General features: G+C 36.9%; 1 protein-coding gene across 5 annotated transcripts in view; it reads left to right on the top strand.

The window, feature by feature from the left end:
- Positions 1–26,699, top strand: part of SOX6 (SRY-box transcription factor 6) — a 650,955-nt gene that overhangs the window by 614,904 nt on the left and 9,352 nt on the right. For all 5 annotated transcript variants that reach the window (XM_055142871.1, XM_004613574.2, XM_055142870.1 and 2 more), the window contains 2 exons: positions 17,396–17,629; positions 20,367–20,583. In XM_055142871.1, the coding sequence (XP_054998846.1) occupies positions 17,396–17,629; positions 20,367–20,583 (451 nt within the window). The remainder of the gene's footprint in view (positions 1–17,395; positions 17,630–20,366; positions 20,584–26,699) is intronic.

Below are 26,699 nucleotides of genomic sequence, written 5' to 3'. Positions count from 1 at the left end.
TTTGTGGACCAAGAATAGCCCCATTTATAAGTGTTGTTCTCATGTTCTCAGATTTTCTTAGAAAAGTTTTATAGATTTGTACTGAATTTGTGAACTGGATCCCAGCCAAAATGTCCTTAGCCCTTAATAAAGCCCTCATTGTGTATATGTGTATGTATGAAGTTCTAATTGTTCCTTGGTTTTATATCTCATGATAGCTTAATTATTGTCAACTTCTCTGTTTTACAGACAACAAATATTGAAACATTTTCTTTTTTTCCTAAAAGAGTGTACCACTTAATATGATGGTCCAGTGTTAAAAATCCTGCTTACTCTTTGATCTGCACTCGGTGAAATCTTTGAAGCTTCATTTTATTTCCCTTCCTCCAATCCTTCATTCCCAGTGCAATAAGAAGACTGATACATGGCTCATTCAAGGCAGCAGATGCAAGCTGTAGTATAATCAGGGTGGTATTTATATGCTACAATAACTTATATGTTGGACTGTAAAGATCATTACTATTTGAGGCCCACCTAAATACAGTAATTTTACACTGAAACTAAATTTTCATAATTAGAATGAAGGAGAAAAGCCATCACATGTATAATTCCAACAAAGAAATCTGACAAGTACTCTTTTCACTTCTCTTTGGATATGTTAAATGATAGTAGGTGACTTCTTGAGAACTGTATTCCAACTCAGTTGATTCTTTTTTTGTTTCTTAGCTTTTATTTTTTATGTTTTTACTTTTTTTTTATGTAGGATAACTGCTGTTTATTCAGCCACTAATTAAGCTGATTAAAGCAGGGATGAACTCCATATTACTTTTTTTAATTTTTAAATTTTTTAAAATTTTTTATAAAGTTGTTAATAATAATTGTTTACATTTATTATTTCAACACCAATCCCATCACCATTGCACCTTCCTACCACCACTACTTTGAATCTTCCAACCACTACCCCAGCCTGCCTCTTTGGCAGATGCTAAATAATTTATTTTGTATTGCTTGCCATGAATAGTATGAGGTGTCACTGAGCCGTCAAAGTGGCCACAAACTCCTGGAATTCTAAAATTTTTTCATATTTGGGTTCCGGAGGCATCTCTGTGGTATGCTGCTCTCTTCTGAGACTCATTGGTGAGATTCTGAATCATGGCCGTTAATGCACTTAAATGGCACCCCGAGGCAGTTTTTGGGAGTGACTGCCAGGAAACCGAAAGGGCAGGGGTATGGGGGGAGGTTGCCCAACCCTGACTCTGTGAAGCCTGGAGTTTTCAATCATTGGTTTCACATACCTGGGTTTTTTTTAGCAGATTCATCCTCATTCATGGCAGGCTCAGGACGAGCCTATGAAGGTTGACTGTGAGCTTGGTGGCAATTGGGTTCTAGAGGTTTGCTGCTGCCAGCATTCATTTTGGGCAGGTGGAGGGACATACCTGCCCCCAGTATAGGGTGCCCCAGTGAAATCATCCTGACATGGGTGGGGAGACATCTCTGTGGCGTGCTGCTCTCCTTCGAGATTCATTTGTGAGTCTCAAAATTATGGCCATTAATCTGCCTAAATGGCCTTCTTTTGATCTCTTTCGAGATTTATTTATGTGTCTCTGAAGCAAGACTGATAAATGAGCTTATATAGCTGAGCCAGAGGTGGTTTGTGGGTGTGATTTCCATATACCAAACTTTTGGCCATTTAATTTCTTGGGAAATTTGTCCCAAGTTGTTGGGGTTCGACCAGAGTCACAGCGGCAATTTTGGGGTATCAGGAAGGCTGAAGGCACTATCAGACTGCTGATGGCACTCGCCCTGCTTGACCTTCTGGGCGGCACCATATCATCCTCAGTTGGTTCTTGTTACTTATTCGCAAAATTTGTCTGTTTCCTTCTAACTTCTATCCATTGTTTCTAGTTTGATTTCTGACTTTATTCTCTTCGGCTGACTAAAGACTAGTCTGACTCTATATCTAATAAAAGTCAAGCCTACTATTTTTCTACATGGCATAATTTCAAATATTTGCTTAAGTACTATGAGACTGAAGTTCTAATTGGTTTTGCCTTAAGTTAGTTACATTCTTTCCTTAAATTTTCTCATCTACAAGTGAGGAAGGTGGTATAGGTGATTTCTTGTTGACAATTTTAAATTCTTTTATGCCATGTAACTAAAGGCATTCCATTTTAAGTTATCTCAAATAGAGCAGGTGTCAGTTTAGAGCCACACTATCTTTTAAACTAGTGCAGACATTATAGAAATGCAGAAACATCCTTGCATGATATATTTCTGCACAAGAAGTTATTTAAGAATATATTCATATTCTTAATATTAGAATATCTTCCAGAAACAATGGACAGGGATTTATACATATAAAAAATTCAGAGAAATCACAAGTGAACACAAAGCAGCTATTCTGTGGGCCTCTATGCCTAGTTTTCCACAGGCACCAAAACAGTGTTTCCAGGTGTCTAAGAGAAATAAATAGCTCAGACAGTTACTATGGAACCCATAGATTATATTTTGAGGCCAGCACGGGTAGTGAAGGAGGCCTAGAACATAAGACTGAGTAATAGCCACACAAGCTGGGAGATAAACAAAGTTCACAAAGCCCTTGGCTCTGGACTAACTCTGTTGTACGAGCATCACAAAAATGTATTTTACTGTGGATATAAACGATTTTAGAGGATCCTGTGCACCGGTTTATATCAGCACTATATATAAAGTGCAGCTCTCTTAAACAAGCAAATAAAGTTCTCTTAAAGAAATATATTTGTTATGTCTTAAAAGCTCCCCAAATAACTTTTAATGTTGGTAGAAAACAATTTCCATTGAACTCTCCAAGTGATAGATAGTCTTGATGATGGGCAAGAGTGTGAAATGTCAAGATTCTTGTATAACTCCATCCCTAATACTCCATAAAGGGAACCTAGTTTAGTTCTCAGTTACTTAAGCTAGAAAACCCAATCAAAGATCTTGCCTCCTTGTGAGAAATCTAACCCTGCCCAGTAGCTGATTTCTTATTGGACTGCCTTCTCTACAAATGTGTCAATAGCAAGAGATACATAATCAAAACACACATACACACATACATACTATCTGGATTTATGACAAACTATCCTCTACCCTGGGGGGAAATGCTTGTTTGTGCCAGCATTAAATCATACAGAAGTACTTCCCCTACTTGCTCCAGAAACTGATTGACAAAGATTAATGCCATCTACCATACAAATTCAACCCAAGAGTAAACAGCCTATGTTTCCAGAGTAGTACTTATATCTTCATATAAATTGACTCATGAGTATACACCCTAGACGATATAGATCTTTCTGCCATGTTTGAGCTGATGGTAGCTTTTGAGGTGTGGACCTTGTCTAGTTTCTTTATCCAAATCTGCTTCTTGGCAGCAAGAATCAACCCTCTGCCTGTATGCTGTAAAACTCAGTCATTCTTATGTTGATGGGAGTTAAAACAGAATCAGGACAGTTTGAGTACTCTTTAGATTTTCTCTGCTTAATATTAGAATTGGATTTGAGACCAACCTATTTCCTGATTTTCTTTTCCTTCTTTTCAAGTTCTGCTCACTTTACTCCTAATTTGTTCCCCAAAATTGGCAACCACCTAACTCTTCCCAACTTTTAGTACTGGTTCCTGATTTCTTTTTTACTTTAACTATGGCCTTATCTTTGAATAGCCTCCTCATTCTAGGCTTTTGTCAAATTTTATCTCTTCTTGTCTGCCACTGCTTGCACCTGCTACCTGCTATCTATCTTCATATAGTTTAGGGTGATTCTCTGTAGACACAATTGCCAGTGCCAATAGCCACGTCTTACCAATCAGGATATATCTGCACTCAGAATCCCCCAGGTTTCAGTTTTACCCATATTTACCATGTTATAACTTGTTTATTAACTCTTATGTGCACAATCCTATTGTGGGCATGAAGGGATTTTCTTTTTAAGATGTGCAACATTATGTTCTCTAAGAGCTAGTAGTGTAATAGAGAGTATAAATATCTATAGGAAGCAAAGTAACCGGTATTATGTTTTCAAGTACATCATCACAGAGACACATAAAAGCAGTGCTATGTAGAGAAGGAAGCTACTGCTGCTTGCTAACAGGTATTATTTTGGAGCCAGATAGAGGTATGATGGAAGATAAGCCTAGGTTTAGAAAAGCAAAGGAAGAAGTTCTTTAAGTTGAGGGAATAATTCAAATAGGGAAAAAAACTATCAGAGCACGTAGACATGCAGAAGAATGTTCCAAAAGGGAAGAATTATCTTTCTCACCTTTGTATTTTCCACTGAGACTAATACAAAGCCTTGCAAATATACTCAGTAAACACTTTTTGAATTGAATGTGTCACAAAAATAGCTGGTTTCCATATTGTAGAGGGCTTTGAAGACCTGGTTGTCACATATCTATATAGATGTGCCTTCATGAACAAAAGAAAAAAAAATCACTTCAGGTACTTCAGCATTTTACCTCTGACAGTCAATTCTACATGAGGACAAAATGCAAAAGGATAATCACTGCTTCATGATAAAACTTTCAAAACTATTAGTAGGGAAGGAAAAGAAAGTCCTATACTAAATTTGTTATAGTAGTCCTTTGTTATTCCAGTGAGTTCATAAATTTGCTAGATAATGCTCTCTTCCTTTGCTCCTGGCTCAAACTGAGTAGCGTGTGGGGAACTAAAGGAGGTGGGATATGGTCTTTCTTGGGTGAAGCAAATAGTTGATGCATTTTAATTTCTAACTTGTGGAGTCCATTTAAAACATATTTTAGTTTGGAGACAGAATAGAGGCCCAATTAAGTAGTAAATTGCACTCCCCAGCTAATTTACTGGTTCATTTTATAACTATTCTAAAAGCTAAAATTGTTCACTGTAAGAAACATCATTCAGACCTGGGAAAAGATTGGGCAGGGAACAAAAATGAATTAAGTATCTGAAGTATCTGTTATGTTTTTGATAGCAGAAAACATCCTACTATTGAGTTCCAGTCACCATGCTAGGAAATTTATTTATTCCTCTTAAATCCTCATAAGGATCCTAAGCAGAGATTATAAACTCTCCTCTAGAAGGAGATAAAACTACAGTTTAAAGAAAGAAAATATTTTTCTCTAGGTTACTTAGAAACGATCAAATCTACTATTCAAACCCAATATATTTAGCTTTATAGCCTCTGAGCCATACTGACTCCATTTCTCTTAAGATGAAGTGATTATGTTGATTCCTTTTGTTGGAGTAACTTTTTCCTGTGTTGGTTTTTATTTTAAAACCTTGAGAAATGGAAAATTTTATAGGTTTTCTAAAATTTAATTTTCAAACCACACAAATATTAGGTATCTTTCAAATTACTTCCACCATCATTTGGGCAAAGACAATTTTGGTGGACCATAAAATTGAGTAAATAGCCCAGATACTTGAGCCATGTCCTACTAGTACTATTTTCATATCCTTAATCTTAAAAAAAAAAAACTGTTAGTTTTTATTCAATCTGTGATCTATGTCTCTCATTACAATAAAAGGAAGATTCCCAGGAACAAGTAAAATGAAGATGAGGCCAATTAAATTAATTTGGTTAGCAGTTTTTAAAGCTGAGACTGGATGCCAATGGAACAATTTGGTTGACCATTTTAGAAAATCATTTTTATGGCAAGTGTGAAACTTTGAAGGAAATTACATTTGAGATCATTGTGATTTTTCCATATACTGAAAATTGGGTAATTTAACTTTTCTAACTTCAGAGTTTTCTCATGCAGAATGAAGTCTTTAATATTGTCTAAGTTAAAGCCCTCTAATTATACGGATATGCTTTGTTCATTTCATAATAATTCTGCTATCTTGGGAAAGTCCTATCATATGTTTATTGGAATACATACTTCAATTATCTACATTTACACATACCATAGAGCTTAATTTCTTAACTTTGAGTCATGACCCCCCCAAAATTTATGGGGTTTTATATCTGTAAAAATTTTCTTTAAAATGCAATTCTTTATGATTTATTATTAATAAATTCTTGACTTGTACACCCACTTTTTGTATCTATAAATCCAAGTATTGTCTAAAAATTTCTTGAAAAAGTGGCTTGCAAGTGAAAAGTTTAAGAAACCTTGCCCTAAAGAAGGAACTCAGATTTCAAAATCTCACAGTGTGGGCAGTCAATTAAAATAAAAAGCTAAAGGGCCAGTACATTAGCACAGCAGGTAGGGTGCTTGCCAACACAGGCTATAATCCCGGTATAATCCCATATGTTCTCCTGAGCACTGACAGAGTTATTCCTAAGTGCAGAGCCAGGAGTGACCCCTAAGCACTGCTGGTGTTCTCCAAAAACCAAAAAAATAAATAAAAGATATATTAGAACAATTTGTGTTTTAAACAGCAATGGGTACATTTTCTCATCAATATCACTCTTACATTAAAGAGGACTCAAGTGAGATAAGGCACTTAACAGAATATAGGAAATAAGGGAAAACACAGATGGTATCACTCATACTGTATTTTGAATAACTGGGAGAGGGTATGCAATGTTTTAAAACAGGGGTGGGTTGGGATGGGGGTTCCCTAACCAATCTTGGTCCCAGAGTATAGGGAGGAGAAAAAAAAGAAAGAGTCGGCAGCAGGAGGGCGGGGGGGGGGGAGGAGGGGGGGGGCCGGGGGACAGGTAGGGGAGGACAAGATTCATATGAAAAGCAACAGGGGCCTGGTCAGGAGAGTCAGAACAATGGTTTTGTGTATTAAGGAATGAGAGAGCCAAACATCCAAACCATAGAGTCAACAGCACTGAAATCAAGAGACCCAGACTTTAGCAACCAATCTTAGACAGGTGTCTATCAAGACAGCGTGCTGGAGAGGTAGTGGGGGCGATATGGGAGAGATATGGCAACCTCGGTGGAGGGTAGTTGATACTGATGATGGGATCAGTGCTGCAATATTGTTTGTCTAAAACTCAGCTATGAATAAGCTTAAATCACAGTTCTTTAATGAAATATGTTATCATATTTCATATGTTAGTGGGGAGAAGAATGGAATTATACAAAATCTATTCTCCAATACTCCTAGATACTAAGACAGCATGTGGAGATCTGAGTATCATTCTAAGCTCACTAATGAAGACGCACACTGTTCTGAGCATATGAGTACTTACTTTACGTCGACCTTTTAACTAGACCCTGGGGATACAGTTCCACCAAGACAATACACTCCCCACTTATTTTATGGTGCACAGTCTAGTGAAGAAAGTAGATGAATACAAGGGTAGTTTGGGCACAATAAAGTGAATATTAAAGTTAAATTAGGCGGTGCTTCGGGAATCTAAAATACTTAATCTAACTTAATACCAGTTAGAGATAATCTAGAAAAGATTAATCAAATATGAGCAATGGCGAAATAAACAGAAAATCTATGGAAAGGGAAAGCATGATTTCCTAGTAGGAAACAGAATGCCATGTAGAGACCATAAGAAGCTCAGTAGTCTAAAGCTAAACTGTTTTGAGTGGCCATAGATGGAACTGGTTACATAGGTAGAAAGCCAGATTGTGGAGGGGCGTGTATAGCATGCTAAGGAGTCTGGACTTCTTCTTTTGGATATACAAAATCATTGAAGTCTTTTTGAATGGAACAGCATCCTCTTAAAATTACATTTGCAACAGATTACTGTGACTGAAATTATGAAGAGATATGTAAGTGGGGACTGAGGACTCAAATCCAGAAGAATATCAGCTGGAAGTTTAATACTTACAATTGTCAAAACAGACACCTAATGAAAAACAAGCAAATGAATTAATATTATTTTTGTTAAGTAAATCCTAAACTCATTTCCTCTTAGTTTGTACTTAATTTTATGTAGAGTCTATGGTAGTCTACTGAATTGGATGAAGCCAGAAGTTGCCAAGCAACATGAATTATTCAGTCTATTAGCTTTTCACAAGTCTCTGTATCCTCTAAGGAGATGTACTTGAATCTATGCCTGGTTCCCCTCCCCTAAAATCTTAGGAACCCAGAACCTATTATTGTCTTATTTTATCCATAACAGTCTCAGACTCAGTGCTAAATGATTACATTTTTGCATCTATAAGACAGCTTGTAAGCCCTTCTTTTGTGCATGCAAATGGAAAATAGATAATAAATAGAATATTTTAGATTCTCTGCTAATCTCAGGCCATTAAAATGAAAAATTGCATAAGTTATCAAGCAGTACTTGCATACTATAATTGAAATAAGGTAAAGTCCTCTATTTAGCTACCTATGGAAAACAAGTATAACTTGAGTAAAAGTAGTAGGGAAAAAAATGTAGTAGGGGAAAAAGTAAACATGGGCACCAAAACTGAAAGCAAGAAACCCTTGAGAATACAGACCGGTATATCACTGGTTAGAATTTCCTTCATTTTGCAAAGCCACGAGCCACATGCATCAGCTCACCACAAAGTCATTAAACCTTTTTAAGCTCAGATGAAAAACATTAACAAATACCACAAAAGGCTTTAGTGTAGCCCCTTTGTTCATTCACATATGGCACTTTATAACTCCTGCGCCACTCTGGTTGTGTGTTTGTTTAAGCTGCCTCCATAAGGCTGGGCCTGAAAGAACAAAAGCCATCTTGAGCAATCCTAAGCAGGAAATGGGCTAATCTAAACATGGTTTGTGACACTTTAAGTAGAATAGAAAGAGGAGGGATTGATTAGTCATTAATGTCCAATTGGCTCCATATGGATGCTGCAATAATAAAGACCCTTTTTTTTTTGTTCAGAGCAGTAGCACAGTTATTGAATTAGAGGTTTATGCTTCCTCAGAATTGACCTTAGGGAATTCCCTTTTGGTTCTTCTTGTTGATTTTTTAAAGAGAATGGAGCTTCCAAGTGGAAGAGAGAGAGAGAGAGAGAGAGAGAGAGAGAGAGAGAGAGAGACAGAGACAGAGACAGAGACAGAGAGAGGGAGAGACAGAGAGAGAAGGGAGAGACAGAGAGAGGGAGAGAGAGAGAAGTGAGAGAGAGGGAGAGGGATAGAGAGAGGAACAGGGAGAGGGAGAGGGAGAGGAACAGGAAGAGGGAAAGGGAGAGGGAGAGAGAGGAACAGGGAGAGGGAGAGGGAGAGGGAGAGGGAAAGAGAGAGGAACAGGGAGAGGGAGAGGGAGAGGGAGAGGAGCAGGGAGAGGAACAGGGAGAGGGAGAGGGAGAGGGAGAGGGAGAGGAGAGGGAGAGGGAGAGGGAGAGGGAGAGAGAGAGGAACAGGGAGAGGGAGAGGGAGAGTGGGTGAAGGTAGGGGGAGGGAGGGAGAAGTCTTATCTATGGCAACATGGAACCTTTCCTGCAACCAAGGAATACAATGGTGTGGCATAGTTTTAATCCTTGTTATCATTTCGCTCAATGTTTTCCTGCCTCCTTTTACACCTTTGTGGGGCAGTATTTTTGCCAACTAGTGGAATGAAATTTATAATTGCTCACGGGCTCCTTTGATACACATAGCTGTGTAGGGAAATGACATGCTTAACACGGAAAAATGTTCCAGCCAAGGAAAGTGGACTTTGAAATTCCAAATTATTTCAGACTGCCAATAAGCTATTGGGGTAGCTTTAATGTAGAAGCACACTAGAATGAAAATCAAGAGATCTATGTCCAGCTCTGCACCTTCTGAGCAGTATTGTAGCAACTGGTTGTTTCAGAGAACATTACTGTAAACTCTTGGTGTTCTTGACTATTAAGCAGAACAAATATATCTATCCTACCAATTTCTCAGTACTAGAATGAGAATAAATATAAAGTACTTAGTGTACTACAAATATCATAGAATATAGTAAAGTTGTTTAGCACACCCAAAGTTCTGAAAACTAACTTCAGGTCAAATCTAGTGAAAAAGATAAATATTCTACTTTTTCTATTTTAATCAATTTTCAGTTTAGTTTAGAATACTAGGAGTTTAAACTTCATACCTCTCTTCATCCCACCCACCACCAAAGTTCTGATGCCTTCCAACCACCAAAAAGATTCTTCTGTTCATTCCTCCCACCACATCCCCTTTCCCTCCAGCAACCACCATAGTTTTCACTGAATCTAGTTTGGTTACCACATTATTTGCTTTAGTTATTAATATTTCACATGTGTGTGAAACTTTCTGGTGATTAGTTTTCACTTATTTATTTTACTTAGCACAATCATTTCCTACTCCATATACTTTGTCCCGAAAGTCACATCTATTTTTTTTTAATGACAGAGTAATAATCCATTTAGTATATAGCAGTGCTACTTGACTTTTTTTCTATTCATAGTGCTATTTCACCTGAGAAATGTGGCCCAGGTGAGCACTTTCAGAAACATCTCTGATTCACTGCATGATTGATTTTGAATTAATGTTTTGTCATTGTATGTTCAGAAACATTTTGCGGCTGCCAGTTTTTTGTGCCCGCCATATGAAGTTATGCAAGTTCATATGGAGTCATGACCTACAGTTTATCAGTCATCCTAAATGCCAGCTATTTAGATTTATTTCATGCTTTGACTCTTGTGTCAAAGTCACAATAGTGACTATTCATCTGTGAATGATTCGGCTGTGAACATAGAGATGCATATAATCTTTCAAATGAGTATTTTCATCTCCTTTATATAAATGTCTGAGTGGTATTATTGGATCATAAAGAATTATCATCTTTAAGGAAACTCCTTATGGTTTTACGTACAGATTGCGTGAATTTCTATTCCAGCAGTGTTCCCAGAGTTCCTTTCACTCCACATCCTTGCCAATCCTTGGTATTTCCAATTTTTTGGTTATGCCATTTTCACCTGTGTGAGATAATATCTTATTGTGGTTTTCAATTACATTTCCCCAACAACAGATATTGGGAGGTAAATTCCTCTTTAAAGAGTTATTTTGATATTCTAAATAAATATGTTTCTAAAGGACCCAGTGGAATGTTTTTGTCTATATAAAAGATGTCTGCATCTATATATTTGTTCCTATTTGTCTGTCTACCTAGTTTATTCAATAAATGTGTTGGGATAGATAAATTCAGTAATTGAGAGAAAATAGGTTATCTGTTCTTAGTGAGATCACAAAAACTAAACATGAAAACAGAGCAAGAAAAACTTATATATGGACTTTCCCTATAGTAAAGAATTAATACTTTAATCAAAATATCACAGGTAATTCATCTTTTGGTCTGCACCATTGGTTCCTATTTTTTTCACCAAATTTAGAAGAACTATGCATTCATATTTTATATTTGCCATCTTCAAATTATTGCACACATCAGTAAGTCAATCTTGCTAATGTATGTACCTAATTTTTTATAAAAGACAGGGAGAGCTTACCATAATCTTTACCCCAGCATCTCTTCTCAGAGGATGAACACATCACTTCCCTAATGATTAAGCCTCTTCTCATCCATGGAATGTGTTTTCCTGCCAAGTAAACCACCAGGACAGACAAAAACTCATTTTTTTTTAAGCAAGAAGAAATCAAACTCTGATTCCAAAACAGCTTTTTGTAAAGAAAGTGAGTTCACATGCCAGTAATAAGTGAGAATACAAAGTTAGCAGAATTTACATAATCATAGATGGGCAACCGTCAGTCATTTCTGGAACCAAAGATTTACTTAGATTAGGTGGGATAAACATAGCCAAAGAAATATTACTGGTGTTCTCTTAAAACTCTTCTTTCTTTTCTTTATTTTTCATACTCCTTTTTCAATTTCTTCATTGTTCGCCACTTTGTTTAGGATATACTCATTTCATATTTGTTATAAACCTAAATAAGGGATTATCAAATATGTCATGTAACTTCTTGGTAGACAGAACTAACAAGAAATACTGCGATACCCAAGCATTTCAATAATCCATATTTATGTGAATATGCATGATATCACTTTTATGATTGTTATATACTTTTTTCCTTTACCTGAAGAAAAATGTTAGATTAGTTTGATTACATACCTTACCTTGTTCGTCTTTGTGGAAAGTTCAGTAGTTTTATTTATTTATTTTTTTTTATCAAGTGTGATGTTCTTAAGGTTTTTCTTAAGTGTCCTAAATTGGGCTAGAGAGATAGTACAGTAAGTAAGGCGTTTGCCTTAAATGCAGCTGACCTGGGTTTGATCTCCAGCACTGCTTATGGTGTCCTGAGCACAGCCCAGAGTGATCCCTTAGCATAGCTGAGTGTACCCGTCACCAAAGAAAATGTCCCTTATTTTACTGAGGCAGTTCCTTTCTCTGACTAGTTTCTTGAGTTTTTCACTTCATCATGAATGGGTTTCCAATTTTATCAAAGTCATTTTGTGAATGAATCAACTGTGATGATTATGGCTACCTTTGTTTTGCTAATATAGTAAATTGCATTGCCTATTTTTTAAATGTAAACTTAGTGTCACATTTGCATGATAATCCCAACTTGAATTTTGAAATCATGATTTAAAAAATTCATTGTTCATATTGCTGCATTTTATTTGCTATTTTTTAAAGAATTTTGCATTTACTTTCTTCTCAGAATGCTACCTTGCTCAGAAAATAAAATTAAGAAGTGATTTTTGGGGGCTGGAGCAATAGCACAGTGGGTAGTGTGTTTGCCTTGCACATGGCTGACCTGGGTTCGATTCCCAGCATCTCATATGGTCCCCTGAGCACCACCAGGAGTAATTCCTGAGCACAGAGCCAGGAGTAACCCCTGTGTATCTCCGGCTGTGACCCAAAAAGCAAAAAAAAAAAGATGATTTTTCTTCCTTTGCTTTATTATTAATAGGTCATTCCTTTAATGGTTGAAAGTATGTTCCAGCAAGACCATTTTAAAATAGTTTTCTTTGTGGCAAAGGCTTTGGCTGTAAATATAGTTCATTAATTATCTGAGATAAATCAGTGATGTGAGCCAGGAGATAGCCCAGGGCTGGGGAGTGCAAGAATTGCTTTTTGGAGGCTCAGAATTAGATACCTGGCACTGAATGGTACCCGAGCACTGTAGGAGATAGTCCTGGTTGTTCCTAGCATCTCTATGCACATGCTCCCCTGAATCACCAGGTCTGAGGCCTTTAGACTTAATAAAAAAATTACACTGAGTATTGCTGGATGTGCAATACACCCCAAAAACATTGCTTGCAAACCTGTCCCCCCACCAAAATAAAAAGTATCCAAATGTTATGTTTGTTGTTAAATGAATTTTAGTAGTTTGTGTCTTTCAAGAAATTTGTTAATGTACTCTAAGTTATTAAGTTTATTGGAATTAAATTATTCACAACATTCATACTATCCTTTTAACGTAAGTAGTCCTCAATAGTGAAAATCGCTTCTGTCAATACAAATATTGCTATTTTTGTTTTCTCTTTGCGGGTTAGTCTTCCTAGTCGCTTATCAATTTTATTGATTTTTTCAAATACTAAGCTTTGGCTTTGTAAATTTTTTTTTAATCTTACTATCTCAGCTCTTCTGAAAATGTCCAATTTTAATTGGAGTATTTAATCCATTTATATTTAGTGAGGATTGTATTTTTATATGCGTCACGTCTTATATAGATTTCCCACTTGTTTTTCTATTTTCTTTTCCTCAAGTTTTGGTGTTCTGTTTCTCCTTTTCTTATTTTGGGCTAATCTTTTTTTCATCATCATCATTATCATGACTATTTTTTTTTCATTTTTAATAAAATAAGGTTTAATCTAATTTTATTTTATTTTTTAAATAATTTATATATTTTTAAATTGGTGAGTCACAGTGAGGGTACAGTTACAGATTCACACATTTTCGTGCTTATTTTTCCCTCATGAAATGTTCGAGAGCCCATCCCTCCACCAGTGTCCATTCTCCACCACTTATGAACCCAGTATCCCTCCCACCCCCCTATCCTATCCCCCTCACCCCGTTCCGCCTCTGTGGCAGAGCATTCCAATTTGTTCTCTCTCTCTCTCCTTTTGGGTGTTGTGGTTTGCAATATGGGTATTGAGTGGCCATCATGTTCAGTCTCTAGTCTACTTTCAGCGTGCATCTCCCTCCCCGCTCAGGATTTCCAATCACATTTTACTGGGTGCTCCCTTCTCTATCTGGGGTGACTTTCCCCCATCATGTGAGGCTAGCTTCCAAGCCAATATCATAACTATTTTTTAATAGCAGTTTCATAATAAAGGTTCACAGTAGAATTAAGAGAAAGGCCTAGAGATATTTTTATACATCCCTTAGCTTTTACATGCCTATTATCAACCAGTTCTATTTGTTTCATTTGATGAATTTATGCTAATACCTCATAATCATCCAAAGTTCATAAGTTTATATTGAGGTTCAGTCTTGGTGATGTACATTCTGCAGATTCAAATATGTATAATAACACATACCCACTGTTATGATATTTTTCCGGGAGTGGGAGGGTTGGCCACACCTGGCGTTGCTCAAGGCTTACTCTTGGTTCTGCACTCAGGAATCACTCCTGGCAAGCTCAGGGAACTATATGGTGTGCCAGGGATCAAACTCAGATTGATCATGTGTAGTGCCCTACCTACTGTACTACCTCTCTTGACAAATTATTATGGTATTTTAGAGTATTTGTACTACAAAATATTCTCTGCTCTACCTGTTCATTTTTCCCCGCCCTCATCTGTGGCAAACACTGATTACTTATTGTCTTCTTTTGATCATTTTAAATCATTTTAAATCGTTCTTTTAAATCATCATTAAGCAAAGGATGGTTAAGAGACACTTTATAAATATTGTTTTCCTTGTGACCTATTGTTGCTATCTCAAAGTTTAACTGCCATCATGTATAAGGTCCAGTTAAAAGTGGTTTAAAACCTGAAAGTCTTTTTTTTTTTTACATAAATACAGGTTAAATGCCTCAACAATCCTAATTTATTTCAGGATGCCTCCATTCATTGTTTTTATGGACACCACCGAAAGAAAAGAGATTGAGAGAGAACTCTTCCTTCAGAGCATTTTTCCAGTTTTCCTTTCTTAATTCACATTATTATACTATGCTTGAATTTCTCAATTTTTGAGAACATTTCTGTGAGTTCTAGTCCTGTGTGATTAATTTAGCATCACTTACTATCCCATGATAGTATATTAAGCATTGTGGGAAAAGAATAAAGATCATTCTAGGGGGGTCATACGGGATGCTAGGGACCAAACCCAGGTTCGCTGCATGAAGGGGTAGAACCAGGGGGTCTGTTCCTCGAACAAAGTAGAATAAGACAGAAGAGAATAGGAAGGGTATACTAAGACTGCAGTGTGGAATGAGAGGGAAAGAGATTGGACATATGTATGACATTTCTGGGAGAATCCATTGGTGTGGAGAGAAGATCTACTAAAATCAAAACCTAAAAGTCCACTATTAATTTTTGTTAATCTACAAGAAAGGAAACATTTCTCTTCACTATAATGTGCATCTTTTAAATTAATAAATAAGTCAAAAATTACTGTATGGTTTTTCAAGAGGTGGCAAGAAAACTTTAACAATAAAAGCAGATCTCAAATGTTAGTTACCTGTGACATGGTAGTTAACTTAGAATAATGCCGAGGGGCCAGAGAGTATAGCGAGTAGGGTATTTGCCTTGCACAAAGCCACCTGGGCTTGATCCCTGGCCTCCTGTATGGTCCCCCAAACACCATAACGAATAATTCCTGAGCACAGAGCCAGTAGTAACCCCTGAGCATTGCTGGGTGTGGCCCCAAAACAAAAAAAGGAATAAAAATTTTTAAAAAGAATAATATTGAAATATTTCTGCATCAGATATTCTACACAAGCCTCTCTCCTTTTATGTGCATGCATGCAAGTATATAAATTGCAGAATCCATGTCACTTGTAAAGTAATGGCACTGAGGGCATCATAAATTACCATGGTGATCCTCAAGAGAAGACACTGTCGTATCTGAATGAGTGTTTCACTTCCAGAGTAATGTATGCCTTCATCTGGCCCAGCAGTCAGCATATTGCCCTGTGTTGATGGATATTGTCAGCTGGAAGCTACACTACATTTCACTGCACAATAAACATGGCTGTCAAAGCCATATAAAGTAAAATCAATTTATCCTGTATGGTCAGTGCATTTTAAATGAAATTAATGTACTGTGGGTATGGTAGAAAAAAGGTAGCATATTAGTTATGCATCTTGAGATCTGAGACTCTTCATGTAAGGGATTATTCTGTCTAGTATGTCTTAAGAGAAATGCAGTTTATAAAATAAGTTATTTTTGCATGATCTTCAGAAAATGGCCTCTTTGCCCACCTCTCTGTTCAGAATTGACAATATTAGGCCAATTTGTCCCTTTTAGCCTGTCTTTGTTTGCAATAAATGATGACCATATTTGTCAAATAATACTCAACTTTAATTTTCGAATTTATTACCAGCTCTACACAAACAAATTTCTATTTCACCATGATAGCTAAGAACAGAGTAGAAGGGTCTGAAATTGATTTAAGCCACATTGTTCCTACATAATCACTACACTGAGCTGAAAGAATTTATTTTACCCTAACATTAGAATGGTTAATTTAAGGTATATTTTGCTTCTAAACTCTTAGGAATAGGCTTTTCTTCTTTCCTGCTTATGTAGTAGGGAAAGCCATCAGCCCAACCTCTTTACATTTAACTATAGAAGGTCTCAATCTGTAGGGAACTATTTAGTAGTTGCCACACTTCCAAATATGCATCATTAATAATACTCCTAAGGTGCATTAAAATAAGCAATATCTATGTTCATTCACTCATTTATTTAATCATTCACTAATTTAACACATTTACCAATTGCATTACTAAAACATGGGCGATGTAGCAGTGAATCAGAGCTAGTGTTTGCCATACCCTCAAAGAGCTAGCAATCTAATATCTTATTAGAGCCATCTGTTTGGAAATGGTAAACCATCTGGATTTAGACATTTTGGTAAGGAGATCTTAAATAACTACCTTTAAATAGTAGGGCAATGTTTAAGAAACAAATGAACGAAATGAATGCCTTTTAGTTAATCACTTTTGTCTATGAGTTGAAAGCCAAGCAATTTTTTACTTCATAAATTTTTACTCAGTACCTGTTAAGTGGGAATTCCAGGGGATTGAAGATGAGTATAACATAAACAATAACCTTACCCCATCCCTCATGGGTGCTAATTCCTGTTCATCTTTCAAGACTCAATTTAAATGCCACTGCTCTGAGGAGGCAGCAGCTGACCATCTTTCTGGTGCCCTCATAGTACCCTGTTTACTTCAGCATTTCAGCACTTTCCAGACACTCTATTATCATTGTCTATTTGGAGTCTCTCTTCCCCTTTGCCTTATGTGTCTTTGAGAACCCTCATCAGAAGGGCCTGTAGAATTGTCATTTGAAACTGTCTTCTGTTTCCAAGAGGTCACTTAGGAAAGAAGAGAAGGTCCTAGAAAAAGGAACCGAGCCAGGCAGCAAGCTATGTTACATTATCCAGATATTAATGCTTTGCACCTATCTTGTTCTTCCTGCCCTGATATTCCAGGAAGTAAAGCAATGAATGGCTCTGCAGCTAAACTACAGCAGTATTATTGTTGGCCAACAGGAGGTGCCACTGTGGCTGAAGCACGTGTCTACAGGGATGCCCGGGGCCGGGCCAGCAGCGAACCACACATCAAGCGACCAATGAATGCTTTCATGGTTTGGGCAAAGGACGAGAGGAGGAAAATCCTTCAAGCCTTCCCCGACATGCATAACTCCAACATTAGCAAAATCTTAGGTGAGTGTGGCAGAGATGCCAATCTTCTACCCCATGCACTGCCAAAAGTTGGAAAACCGGTTTCTAATTTGACACCTAAGGAGACTGTGGAAGTTGGGTGGGGCCCCACAAGCTGCCTGGGCCCTCATCTCTGGTTCTCCCACCCAGCAATGTAGAATTTAGGCTTAAGAATGATTATATCCATAAGATATCAAGGAAGGATGGGCCGAAAACTTACTAGAGACGCAAAACTCTAGTTAAAACTTTGCATTTAGGGGCCAGATTGATAGTACAGTGGGTAGGGCATTTGCCTTGCATGTGACCAACTTGGGTTGGATCAGTAGCATCCTATATGGTCCCCTGAGCATCATCAGGAGTAATTCCTGAGTGCAGAGTCAGGAGTAATCCCTGACTGTTGCCAAATGTGACCCACCCACAGCTGCCAAAAAAACCAACTTTGCATTTGGCAACTTTAAAAGATCCATGCTAAACAGAACTGGGGCCAGAGGCTAGAGGCGGTGAGGGGTTACTTTATCTCCTTTTCTTAAAGTCATTAGTTGCTATTCAGTCCTGGAAACACTCACAGACCCTCCAATTTTCTGCTTTCATATTCACGGATGCCTATGCCCCTCTGAGAGAGTGCACCAAGGGCCGCCCGAGCCAAAAACAGTGTGAAATTCATGGAGACTAGAACAGTGCCTCTAATGATCGCTTTCAAACTTGTAAAATAAAACTGAATTTACTTTAATAAGATATGACTAGTTCAAATTTCATAGTTGTGAGTTGAACGCAGAGACCACAGGGCAGAGGCCCATTTTGTGGTAAATTGCCAGAGTGATTCTCCCGTTTCTCCAGCTTAAACTCAAGCCTTGTTCTATTAGTGTAAAGCCTGCCTAGTGCAGATTATACAGTTTGGAATTATTGTGCTCAACATATTGAACATATTTTATTCAACATGCAGCATTATAGTCAACATGTTTCCTCTTTAAAAAGAAAAAACACAGAAGGCACTGTTCTATTTAAGTTGTCGTGATGTGACAAAGTCTCAAAGGGAGCCGTTTAAGAAGCTGAAAAACATTAGAGACTTAAACTGTGGTTTTCATTTTTTAAATGTTTTGTTCAAATGCAATAAATATTTAACCTGAGTAAATATCAGTGATCTGGACATATACAAATACACATGTTTCATCACTGTATAAATAATTTAACTCAATTCTCAGACATGATGTAGCCGTGACCTCTAAGCAAATTTAAAACATACATAAGATCAAAAAGTGATGACATGTTCGAAATATGAGGTTTTTCTTTTGATTTTTGAATTTTGAGGTTGGTCCTAGGTGTCATTAGAATTAGTTGGGGTTTTAATTTCAGAGTTTTAGAAAGATACATAGGGATATTCTTTTGAATTTACCTTCCAAACTAAAGTGCTTCTGAGATAGATCCTAATTTTATATGCATAACTTAGGAATCTATATATGTATATTATTATCTATGTACATATGCATTTTATATTATTACTATCTTTATATGCATACATATATACTTTTTAAATATTATTCTAGTTGTAGTCTGAAGGGGCCTCAAATGGGCATAAAACCTCTTCTCATTTTGGCAGCTGTGCGAAATCTATATTGATGTGCATTCTGTGAAAACAATTATTAAGAGTATTGTAAATGTATACATTAAAATATAAACCTTTAAAGCACACACTTTTGAGAATATCAAGAATCTTCTGTTACCTGTGGGAAGTTGAGCTACTAGGAGAACCCTATCTGCATTGACTGTCCACATAACTTTTGCCCAACAATCAGGAAAGAACCGGGATGGATGTGCTATTAAGCAGACCAGGATATTGCTGGCTACAGAGAATATTTGTACAACTTTTCCATTTGTTTATGTATGAAAAATCTCTTCTGAAGAATAGCTAACATCCAGTCAGCACAGCTGTTACTGCTTTATTCACCAGCGAGACACAAAAATGCAATTTGATACATGTAAAAAAACACATCCCTTCTTCATCAAGTGTTTAGATAATTCTTTATAAACAATATTAGAGAAGTGAATACTTTTCCTTCTTCCTCTATAAACCGTATTAAAAATTTTTCTACTTTCATTGGTACAGCTTTGAATGGACGTTTAGAGCACTTGAAAATGGTATACATAATTCTAAGCACCTTCCGGTTCTTAAGCTCTTACTTCTTAAGAAGAGTCGGAGTGTTTTACCTTAGCCAAGGGGAAACTGCACAGTAGGTTTTGATACAAAAGGATAGCAACATCTGCTGACATCTTAGCAAAGGAGCCCTGTGCTCGAGAGACTGGGGGTGTGGAAGAAACCAGTGGAGTTTTTCCAGAGAAGTCTGTCATACTTGAGTAGACTTTGGAAGTTTAGGTTTTAAAAACCCTCTTGAAAGAGCTAAGCAGATGGTTGGGGGTAAAGACCTTGGCGGAAGGGAGCAGAGAGATTTATAAGCGGCAAAGCCAGGTTTGAAAACAATACACTTCTTGTCCTTGAGTTGTATCATCAGCTTTAAATTCCTGAGAGAAATAACCCAATAAATATATCAAACACAACATTATTTTTTGTTCCATCATTCAAAAAGTTACTTGGGAATCTTACTGGGCATGAGGTTATAGGGTTTATCTGACCTTCAGGTGAGTTTAAAGCAAGACCATGGGACTTGATTTAGTTATGTTTGCCTGGATTATGTTGCTGTACCCACTTCCACTTGAATGTTTAAGGCCATTTTTTAATTTCTAGGGTCTCGCTGGAAATCTATGTCTAACCAAGAAAAGCAACCTTACTATGAAGAGCAGGCCCGGTTAAGCAAGATCCACTTAGAGAAGTACCCCAACTATAAATACAAACCTCGACCGAAACGAACCTGCATTGTTGATGGCAAAAAGCTCCGTATCGGAGAATACAAACAATTGATGAGGTCTCGGAGACAGGAGATGAGGCAGTTCTTTACTGTGGGGTAAGTGTTCTTGAAGTTAGCCACTGGGTAGACCAGAGCAATAATACAGAGGTTAGGGTGTTTGCCTTGTGTGCAGCCAACCCGGGTTTGATCTCCAGCATCCCAGAGGGTCTCCCACGCACCGCCAGGAGTAAATCCTGAGTGCAGAGCCAGGAGTAACCCCTGAGCATCGCTTGGTATGACCCAAAAAGAAAAAAAATAAATAAAAGGAGTTAGCCACTGGGCTTTTTCTTCCCCGTAAGAAACAGCAGTGGGGACTTCTGATCCCCCGGAGTGTGCTGGAGCGGTGTGTGCTCAGGATGGAGATAGCAGGACAGGAAGAGAGGCGGTTGGGTCAGCTAGGCATTCTCAAGAGCTTAGCTATGGTGAACTCCACAGTGTCATCAGCACACAACCCTGCCGCATGGCCTCCGCTCAAGCCAAAACAAAACTGTAACAGATCACTCCTAACTGAGCACCCCTCTCATTGTCTCCCTCGCTAATCTAAGATGCTCAGTGCCCACACACAATGTTCCTGGTAGTTTATTTAAACAGACACACAGGGAGGAAAAAAAAAAAAAAAAACAGAAACTAACCTAAAGAAATCCCCCAGAAGCTTTTCAGCTTCTCTGGGTGGTGCTCCTGACTCTAATCACAATAGTCTGCTTTTGTTGTGGGATCTACCACAAGATAATTGGCCTTGACATTGGTTAGAGGACCTCATTTTTGGCATAAGCTCCAGAACTCCTGTTGCAGTAAATTATGCTGTGGTGGAAGCAGTAACAATGTGGATTTTCTTGCTTAAGTCAGAAACTAGACATGTTTTTGATATCTTCAAGTCTGATTTCATGTCATTTTGTTTAAAAATTAGGTAATAGATTTCTGGTATAAATTTCGACTTGGCTGACTGGCTGTCTGCATTCAAAAGGGGCCCCTTGTAACCACAGTAGTCAGGCTAAGCGGGGATGCAGATGCTTATAGATTCCAGCACATCCACACGAAAAGGGTCCAATCTGGAGGCACTGGCCCAAAGCAGCTGGAATCAGACTGGGAAGATAGTTGGAGAAAGTTTAGGCAGAAAGAGATGGAGCAGGTTCAATGGAAGTGTGGGATTCACTGCTAACTGGAAGGAGGGCTGAAGAACTACTCTAGACCAGCAAAATAAAGCCCCACTTAACGGTGAAGAAAACGTGGCTTAAAGGAGAAGAACAGAGCTGTTATATTTAAGGATGCTAGCTTTATGAAACAAAACATTATTTCAGAGGCAGGTATTTAAAAAATTAATGTGGATTACTAAATAGAACATAAAGAAGGAGAAGTCCATGAGGGCAGTGTCTCTGGATCTGGCTCATGAATCTTCTATGCTATTCTCTAGAATGTTCTGGGGAGGAGGATAGGTTTTTGATTTTAACTTCTGAGGTTCAAACCTGGCTGTGCTACCTACTTAGATAAGTTAACATCTCTGAGCTATCCATTCATGTGTGAAATGGAACATGTAATAGTACCTGTTTCATACAATTGTTGAGGTGATTCAACTGTTGAAACCATTGCTTTTAAAAGTATATGAAGCTGAGTATTATATCAAAAAGATAAATTCCCATCATTATCACCACTATTAAATGTGAATTTACTAGCACTGTACAACTGTATTTTATATAACACTGAAAAATCAATAAATTTCTTTACAGTGCAGCAAAATATTTTTGAGTTAGAAAGCCTTAAGTTACTTTGTTTCTTGAAAATACCAATATATTAATAGAAGACAAACCAAAATAGAATTATCAAATTTTTTACATATGAATTTTTAAAAAGAATGCTTTTTAACTCCAAAAGTTCAAGGCATTACAATTGAATGATAGTTAGAGGGTTCAGGGAAAAATACCAATTCCTAGTGTACTTTCGGAAGTATTATTGCATATACCAAAATACAAATTTGACTTTGATTAATAGCCTGTTTTAATCCTGTTTGTATATCTCTGCTGTGTATGATCTCTTTTTGAGGCTGACCGAAGGAAAACATTTGAGATCCTTCATGATTACCATTCTTCTGTACAGTCATGTCTTCTATTTCTAGCATTGCATAGCAGGTCTCTTTCACTAGAATCTACAAGACTATTTTAGATAGTATAACTATTGCTAACTATTATTGCATAGCTAGGTATGACCCAAAAAGAAAAAAAAAACAAAAGAAGGAGTTAGCCACTGGGCTTTTTCTTCCCCGTAAGAAACAGCAGTGGGTACTTCTGATCTTCTGAGCAACTATTATTGCTAACTATTCCATAACTATTTTATGTTCCCTCATACATATTTGAAAAGATGAGCTGTAGAAATTCTATTTAATTCCATCCCTTTGTATCAAAGGGTACATTGAAGCAACTCTGTTTTATATCTCAACATAAAACAATGTATATAAAGTGGTAAAAAACTGAAACAGTGCCAGAAAGATGGTAAAGAGCCTTACCCATGGTTGATCCAGATTCAATACCTGGCACCATATATGATCCCTTGAGCACCACCAGGAGTGATTCCTGAGCCTAGAGCCAGTAATAAGCCCTGAGCACAACCAGATATTGGGGACAGGGGAGGGGGGACGACTTTGGTCAAGGTACGTGGTGGCATGAATAAAAACCTTTGAAATGTAGAAACTAAGGATCCTGTTGATGATAACATAGGAAAGTCCTTTATGGAAACATGATTTTAGACTTTGGAATGGGACTAAAGGTATGTCGGCCATTATCAGAGTGTTCTGTTTATGAATCTTCAACACTATTTCCTATGGTTCAACTTTGGCAATACTTGCTACATACAACTCAGTATTATTTCCACCTAAGCATTTGTATTCTCTTTTAAGTCATTGTAGTTGATTATTAACTCCCTGAGGTTCATCTTTGGAAATTGATCTTCATTAGATGTGAGGTTATTACGAGAAAAAAACACTAGAAATTCAAATATTGTTATTGACTTTTTGAGGGAGCGAGGGTTGAGATCAATTTTTATAGCTGATTTTGAAAAAGCATGCATAACTTACAAGCCAATACAATTATATGTATCGGTTAACGTTGTTAGACATTTTGCTGATGATATAGCTAGTTGAGTGACTTAGATTGTTTTTTGTTTTTACTTAGCTATTTGAAATAAATTTATCAATAACAGAAAATGGAGTAAGGTAGCCCTTACCTTATTGTTTAACACCTTTGATCATCAGATTAAATTATAGGATTTTATAACAATCCTGATAAGAGTAATGTTAATGTAGAAATTATATTTATTGGGGTACATATAGCTATAATTAGACCTTTTCTCAAGAGCTATAGCTAAAATTACCCCCATATATGGAGCATGTTCAGTGATTTGCCTGTGAAGGAATAGAATATGCATATATTATATAATAAGTTTGGGGCTACCTTTAATTAATAGGATTGATAAATTCTTGAATACTTACTATATACTATGCCGAGTAAGTTATAATAATTATTGCAAGCACAGTGAATTTTCAAGATAGTATCATCCTAACTATAAGACTGAAAAATTATGATGTTCAGAGATGTTAAATAATTTGTTCAAGGCCACACAGCTAGTAAATTGCAGACCTAAGATTTAAGACAGACATACATGAATGTGAAACATATGTCCTCTTCATCAATATGCATACCTCACAATTAGAGACTACAAATTGTTTAGAGGCTGTATAGTATAGTGGTTAAGGAAATCAATTCTGGACTAGACTTTTTTTAAACTCAGATATTAGATCCCCTTCTTCCTGGCTCTAGATACTAATATATAGTAATTTTTATGCCTCTCATTTTTCCCTTTGGAAACTTATTTTAGCTCTTAGTTCCTCAATGTATAATGGGGATGACAATAATGCCAACACAGGGTTCTTCTGAAGACTGCATAACTGAATGTATCTAGAGTGCTTAGGATAGTGCCTTCCTGGGACATGGAATGCCTCAAAGTAAAGTACTGGAAAAATAATGCTATGTATCAAGTATATATTTCATATTATAAAAAAATCTTGTTATGTAGCCTATAAGTAATCTAAACATTTGTAATTTTGTTTTTAAACCCAAAAAGTTGAAATCAAACCTGTACAATACTTTAAACAAATCAAATTGTCAGTATCTTCTTCCTGCAGAGAAAGCTGAATTAGAAACACTCTTGCAGGTAATATAAAAACGTTGCTGTATTTCCATTCCTTCCTTAATACTAACAACAGAGATGTGCAACGTATCAACGTATCTCTTAATGGAATGAATGTGGCCCTCAATTACAGACTTGGTAACAGGCTGAAGGAGCAACCAATATGGGGTATCTGGCCAGATAAATATGCAGTTCCTTTACAACTGGCAAAGATAAAGGTGGCACTTCAGAAATATTTTTTAATAATCTGAAAACCTTGCAAAGTTACAGAACTGTCAGGGTCAGCTTATACTCTTTACTTGGCCTTAGTGGAGGGGAATTTTTAAGGATCTCTGTTCATATCAGAAGCATGTGTATACTCTCAGAAACATCTAAAACTTTTGATCTGATGTGCACATTCATTATTTGTAAAGCCTGATACTTGCCAGCTCTTCCTGTTTCTGAAATCTGCAGCGTTCGAATTTTGACTTTGCAATTGATCTATAAAGGAAGGAAAATGCTTTTTAGGAAAGTAATTTCCGATAGACAAAGCTTGAGTCTGCTGGCAGGATTTTCCATTTTGTTAAATTTATTAGTCAGTCAATTGGTAAGTCTATTTGAAAACATCTATGTGCCCAACACTGTACTAAATTAGTATAGTACATGGGGTATTTATTCTATACAAAATGAACTTTCAGAGAATGCTACAGAAAGGCCAAACACATACATGAGTACAGCAAATAATAGAGTTCTAAATACATATGCACAGAGAGAATAATTTTATAATAGTACATATAATGAAGTACTAATTTTGATTTTAATAAGCAAGAGCAGGTAACATTCAGAGGAGGAGAGGTTTTAATATAGTAGGGACAACAAATGACAGATTTATGGAAGGTTGCTGAGGTTTAGGTAGAGTCTGGCTGGTGAAAAGTTAGATAAACACTTCTATATTAGCATGAGGAAGGGAATGAATACATGGAAGAAGATATGGAAATTTTCTGTAATAAAGAAGAAAGTGAGCCTAGAATTTTCACTGACAGTAAAGTGAGCTAGGTTAAATGGGGAATATATTTTGAAAACCCTTGGAAGTCAGACTCCTTCAACTATAAGTTGCCATATTCACATAATTTTTGTTTCCTTTATGCTGACAGTAACAATGGGGGTAGCTTATGACTTTGTGCCCAAAAATTAATGGTAACTTAAAAGTGGATTCCTACGTCTCAGCTCTCAGACCATTGTAGGAATCCTTTTTAAGTTTCCTTCTAGGAACTTTCTAGAGTAGAGAGTTAAACACTTTTCAAGGGAGACAATTTCTTTGTGGAATGGTGTCTGATTGCTAGAAAATTCTTTTGCCTGACCATATCTGCCATTCTGTTACTTTGTTAGATGGAATCTAGCTCCAACAAATTAATGAGTAAGTATCAATTAGACATCAGTGCTTGAGAACCAAGAATGGGGAAGGAAAAGGGATTTTTGAGGACAGGATGTAATTTCTAACATACTGGACCTAGAAATTCTTACTGAAAAGGTAATCCTTGAGCAAAGACATGAAGAGGTGGAGGGAGACCTGCAGATATTTTGAGGAAAAGTAGAAAACAACACCTGCATAGGTCTCATGGGAATGAACTTGGAAGTAAAAATGATGGTTTCAGAAGAAGAGACCATTACTGGAAAAAAATGTTTATAAGACAAGAGAATTTAGATACATTGCATAAACAGAGGGGTTGACTTTACACTGTTTTTAATTAATTTTAAAAACACAGAAAGGTGTGCAAGAATTGGGACATAAGTATGGATAAATGGATAACTGCTGGTTGGAGCCTTTGAAACTTTCTTCTGATTATGATTTCTTCATGAAATAGAAAATCAGGTCATCAAATGAGGGTGAGAAGCATAAATAAATTTTAGATATTTGAAGAGAACCAGTAAGGTATGGAATAATGAATTTTTTAGAAAAATAAATGAAGTGGGAGAGGGCTGGAGAGATAGAACAGTGGGTAAGGCCCTTGCCTTTC

The sequence above is a fragment of the Sorex araneus genome, chromosome 6, assembly GCF_027595985.1.
Source record: "Sorex araneus isolate mSorAra2 chromosome 6, mSorAra2.pri, whole genome shotgun sequence".
In the NCBI taxonomy this organism is placed as follows: Eukaryota; Metazoa; Chordata; class Mammalia; order Eulipotyphla; family Soricidae; genus Sorex; species Sorex araneus.
Note: the sequence above shows the minus strand (reverse complement) of the source record. Positions and strands in the feature narration are given on the sequence as shown.